The sequence below is a fragment of the Thalia democratica genome, chromosome 9 (genome assembly GCF_965202585.1).
Source record: "Thalia democratica chromosome 9, ktThaDemo2.hap1.1, whole genome shotgun sequence".
NCBI lineage: Eukaryota > Metazoa > Chordata > Thaliacea > Salpida > Salpidae > Thalia > Thalia democratica.
Window position 1 is genome coordinate 4,038,435 of NC_139173.1, and position 5,153 is coordinate 4,043,587.

The 5,153-nt window shown below is 27.5% G+C and overlaps 1 protein-coding gene across 1 annotated transcript; it reads left to right on the forward strand.

Annotated features, from left to right (window-relative positions):
- Positions 1 to 1,690: 1,690 nt before the first annotated feature.
- Positions 1,691 to 3,689, forward strand: LOC145844175 (transcription factor Sox-10-like). Its single transcript, XM_082951544.1, has 3 exons — positions 1,691 to 1,705; positions 1,808 to 1,887; positions 3,464 to 3,689. Exons 1-3 carry the CDS (start codon positions 1,691 to 1,693, stop codon positions 3,687 to 3,689), a joined length of 321 nt encoding a protein of 106 aa, XP_082807670.1.
- Positions 3,690 to 5,153: the final 1,464 nt, after the last annotated feature.

A 5,153-nucleotide genomic window follows, 5' to 3' on the forward strand; every position in this document is an offset into this window, starting at 1 on the left:
AAAAAAAAAGTTACTGACCGAGGTTAGGGGTAAGGGGTAACAGTGATAGTAAAAAAAATTAAAATTAAAAAAAAATATATATAAAATAAAATAATAAAAAGTAACTTACCGACCGATAATAATGGTTAGGCGTAACAGTGATAGTAAGAATAAAAAATATAAACAATTTAACCCGTGCAAAAGTGTCCTCGTGCAAAAGTATCTTCGTGCCCTCGTGCAATTTAGACAGCCAACCTAAAACAACATATTGCAAACTTTAAACTGTGTATATTTTACTTGTCAAATATTTAATTCCGTTTCTTGACGTTTCATTCTCTAAAATCTTACTAAACAGTCCTTGTTGGTAAACAACAAGATTAAGGTGAACAACAAGAGTGGTTACTTGTGCTACTGTACGCACGGTATGACAGAAAGCGGAAACTTCACTGACTTATGCGAAAAGAAACAGGGTAAATCCTGATGTAGAAGAAATACCAGGACCTGCTACTCTAACAAAAACATTTTCAATGGCAGAGCTGGTTTCATCATAAAATTATAAATGTTATTACAAATGTATAAACAAATATATTAGCAATTAGAAGAAGTCAAATTAAAACTACTTTTGTATAAAATTTTGTCTTTTGGTAGACATAGGACTAGTTGATTTATTTAGAATGCAATAAGTTAAGTCAGTATCGAAATTTCTATACGTAGTAGTTTATAAAAAACTTGTTAATGTTACTAAATAAGTTTATTATTGAACTAATTATGTTATATACAAAAGAAAGCAATACTAATGAAGAAAATTTAACTTTGTTCTAGCTACTTGTTCATACTGAACTGTAAAATTACTATTTAACTATGTAACTTTGTTAGTCTAGGTAACAAATTATTATTTTTTATTTTAAAAGGTGTTTTTTTTTCTTAAGGTAAAACTAAATAAATTTGTTTATTAATTTTATCTTTAAAAATAGTTTAACTTAAAAATTTTCTTACTTTCTAAGTTACGTTTTAAAACACGTTTTCTGTTAATTTATGTAAAATATAAATTACTTTAGGTGGTTTTTAAAATGGTTATAAGAAAGTTGTAAGTAGCAATAATTGGAAGTAGAATAAAAGTTTTATAAAAAAAAAACAGATGAAAAATTTAGAAAATATTCAGAGAAAAGAAAAAAAAAAGATAGTTGAAGAAAGAGTCATAAATAAGAAAAAGGTTAAATCATTTTGAAAATCTGAACTGTAACAAATTTCAACCTGTTTTTTGTAGCGTTTAAGCTGTGTTTAATCTTTATATTGTTAAGTCTTAAGATTTATGTTAAATATATTTCAATAATATTTTAGTTGGAAACGACAAAATGAGACATATATTCGTCACATTCATGATCTGTGTTGACGAAGAAATGACACTTTAAATGGAAAGTTCATCAAAAAAATTGAAAGTTTGACAGCTTAAGATAAAATAGTCGAAATTTGCACGACTAAAAAGACACCAACAAGTTATGCAAATAAGCAATGACATTTTAAACGATAAAATTTCAATTCCAAAAACAGTAGTAATGTCACTAACAATACATCAGAAAGTTTCTTAGACATCAAGGAAGCTGTCAGCAACGTTTTGAAGGATTACGATTGGACGTTGGTTTCCATGCCAACCAAGTTGAACGGAGGTCAAAAGGTCAAACCTCACGTCAAGCGACCAATGAATGCCTTTATGGTTTGGGCTCAAGCATTTTGTTTATATAAAGTTTTGTTGTTTTTATTTTTAAACAACTTGAAAAAAAGCTGCTTAACAATTTAATTTGTTGTTTCATAGCTATTTTATTAGTAGGCAGCCCGTAGAAAATTAGCAGATCAATACCCTCACTTAAATAATGCTGAACTTAGCAAAACTCTTGGAAAACTGTGGAGGTAAGATATTTTATATTATTGAACTTTATAAACATTATTTCTACTTACTAAAGCTTTAAACGCCAAATTAAAACTTGTACTTTTGATTTAAGCACTTAAAAATGAAATATTTACTAAAGCGAAGCAATTGTGTTACATACCTTACATTTAAGACAGCTCTAAGTAAAAATTTGCTACAAGTTGCCTAAATTCAAGTTAATAAACGTATTAAAATCTTTTTTTTAATTAATTGATAAGTATTCTAGTAAGCAGAGCAGAAAAAAAATTAATGAAATACTATGTAATATTTTTCAATGTCAAAATGCTGAACAGAGCATTAAACATACCAATATAAATATTTTAATGATCTGTTATCTTGTAAATGGACAAAAAAGTAGTTTCACTTATTATTTAAAATTTACCAACTTTTTAAAAATATTAAGTTATAAAAATAAACAAACTAAAAGTTATCAATTAAAAAAACAAAAATTTTATTAAAGTTTAAAAATGTAGAATGTAGTTTAAATAGGTTTTTTTTATTGTTTAAAATAATTAAAATAAATTCCGTTGATCAAAGTAATAAACCTTTATCAAAGCTTTCAAATTTAACGGTCAAACTCATTTATATTTGACAAGTAAAACTTTGATTATAACTGATTTAAAAACTGAAAAGTATAAAAAATTTCTAGTATATCTTAACAGCTGAAATGAAATTATTTCTTTTAAAATTATCGTACACTTTAAGTTTAAACTTAATGAATTTTCATACCAATAATTTTGAGTAATTTTAAGCATTATAACGTAAAATTTGATATATGAATCGTGCAAAGTGTTTTTAAATGACATACAAATTAGATAACGTCCTACTTAATAAGATAAGTCCATGAACAAAACTCGAATAATTTTCATAATGTGGCACGTATTTTAATGGATAAAAATGATAAAATACTCAATGAAGATTTGTAGAAAGCTATAAACTAAATTACGTAAAAAAATCGTTTAATCTCTAATATTATATTGTTAATATTACTTTTTAGAACTATAACTGGTTTATTTAAAAACAAAAATGAAAAAAAAAACTTACTAAAACTTGTTCATGGTAGTTTTTTTCTGTGAATTTTTTTTTTGAAAATGATCGTTTAAGTTGTAGTTTTAGTTATTACATTACTCTTTTACTCTTTACAACAGAACCAAAAATATCTATTGCAAGTTTCAAATCTCCCTTCACCTTTATCGCAGACACATTAAAAAAACTTTTTACCTTCGTTTCAAACCCCAGAAGTATCTATAGTAAGTTTCAAAAGTTTTTAGCGAGCCAGGTTTAGCGAGCCGCATCCCATTTATAATCAAGATAAGTTCGTAGAATATCCTCGCAAATATTTTTCCGACCCCTGCTCTATACGAGTTGTAAGTATTTTATGATAACAGAGTATTTTATATTTTAGAAACTGTTTTATAACTCTTAAGTATACTAATGTCTAAACGTTTTAGAGAATAAAAAAATGTTTTTTGTTATACTATACAACTAACATTTTTTTAAATAATAAATGATTAAATGTATAATGAAAAATTTTTCTTATTAACAAAAAACTTTTAGGCAGTTAAGCGATAATGACAAGAATCCTTTTGTCGATGAAGCAGAAAGAATGAGAATAAAACACAAAAAAGATTACCCTGACTACAAATACCAGCCCAGACGAAGAAAAACTTCTAAACCAAACAGCGAAGAAGGAAAATTGAAAAGCGCGCCAAAAAGTACAAGAAAACCCGCCAAAAACAACTCGGAAGAAAAGACTTGTGAATCTGTGGCTGAAGACGGTTGAATATTGTCATCATACGAAGATCGAATGCGAATCTGCAGCAACGAAATTTCTGCACAGAGTCAGTTTCCTCCAACAGAAACAGATCAAGCAAACCCCATCATTAGCTACCAAAAAAGTACTTTTTCTGGAAATTCTTCTTCTGGATTTGACTTGGACAGAAATAGTGTCAACAGTGGGGGTTTTTCTCTGGAAAGTCCCAATACAATCGCTTTTCCATCACCTAACGGTAGTTCAGTGTCTTATTCTTGCAGTAACTCAATTTCCGATGGAACTGCTTTGAGTAAAAACAATTATAAAAATGTTGACCTGTCTGTATCAGCTTCCGTAAACAATATTTCGTATAACATCAAAAGAGAGTTACAAAATCCTGTCACAAACAGTAATAATTATCCGGCCACACCAGCTGTTGAAGGCAGTAGCTACAACCAATACAACAATCAACAAAAAAGCTCCGATTACTTCAACTTCACTCCTGCAGAAATTCACACAAACCACGGAGTCGTTCGCTCCGTTAGTTACGTTTCACCTGAAACACAAAGTTCAGATGTTTTTCAACCGTCGATTCAGTATTCACCTCAAAACTCAGGATACCAGTTTCAGGATTTCAGGTACCATCCTTACCGAGCTTGTCCTCAGCAGCAGAACTTCCACAATATGAAACGACCATTTTCGCAAAACTTGGAAAGTCCCCAAGCTAATCCTGTAATACATCAGTGGCCGAATGTAAATACGTGAACTTAAGTTAAGTTTATAAACATGTTCTTATACTTTTTGCTTAATAAAAAAAGTTTAATTTTTTTTTGTAAATGAAATTTTTGAAATTTAGATTTTTAATTTTTTCTAAATAAGTTGTTTTAATACACCATACCAAACATAAAAACGTGAGCTACTTTTTCCTGACCAAAACTTTTTTTAAATTGCAGTAAATTATTTGCTATTGTTCGTATTTTGTGTAATTTTTTTCGTATCATTTAGAATTTTTTTATTCTTAAGCTTTAGTCTTAAACATACAAAACAGTGCATTTAGAGAATACCTCAAACGAGTTTTCGCCTTAAAGTCAGTTTTCTAATGCAATTAGTCTTCTTTTAGTCTTTGTTAATTTCAAAATTTTTGCTTTTCTGTAAAAAATACTTAACTTTAAAAAATGTGTTTTCTACTGTACATATATTTTAAATGTGTAATTTAAACTTGTTTAATTTAATTTTAGTTTTCTGAATTAGATTTAAATATTAATAAATTACGTTATGATCAATAAATTATTTAAATTGTCTAAGTACAGGTATTAAATCATTTAAGCTTTTAAAGTATTTTGAAAACATTTTATCAGCTTTATTTTTTCAAACTATTAGTAAGTTTTTAAAATATTGGGTTTTTAAATTATGTAAGTTTTTTTTTTATTTACGTATGGTGCCTAAACAATTATGTAAAAACGTTATTGTATGATTTTTTTCGTGCAAAAAATT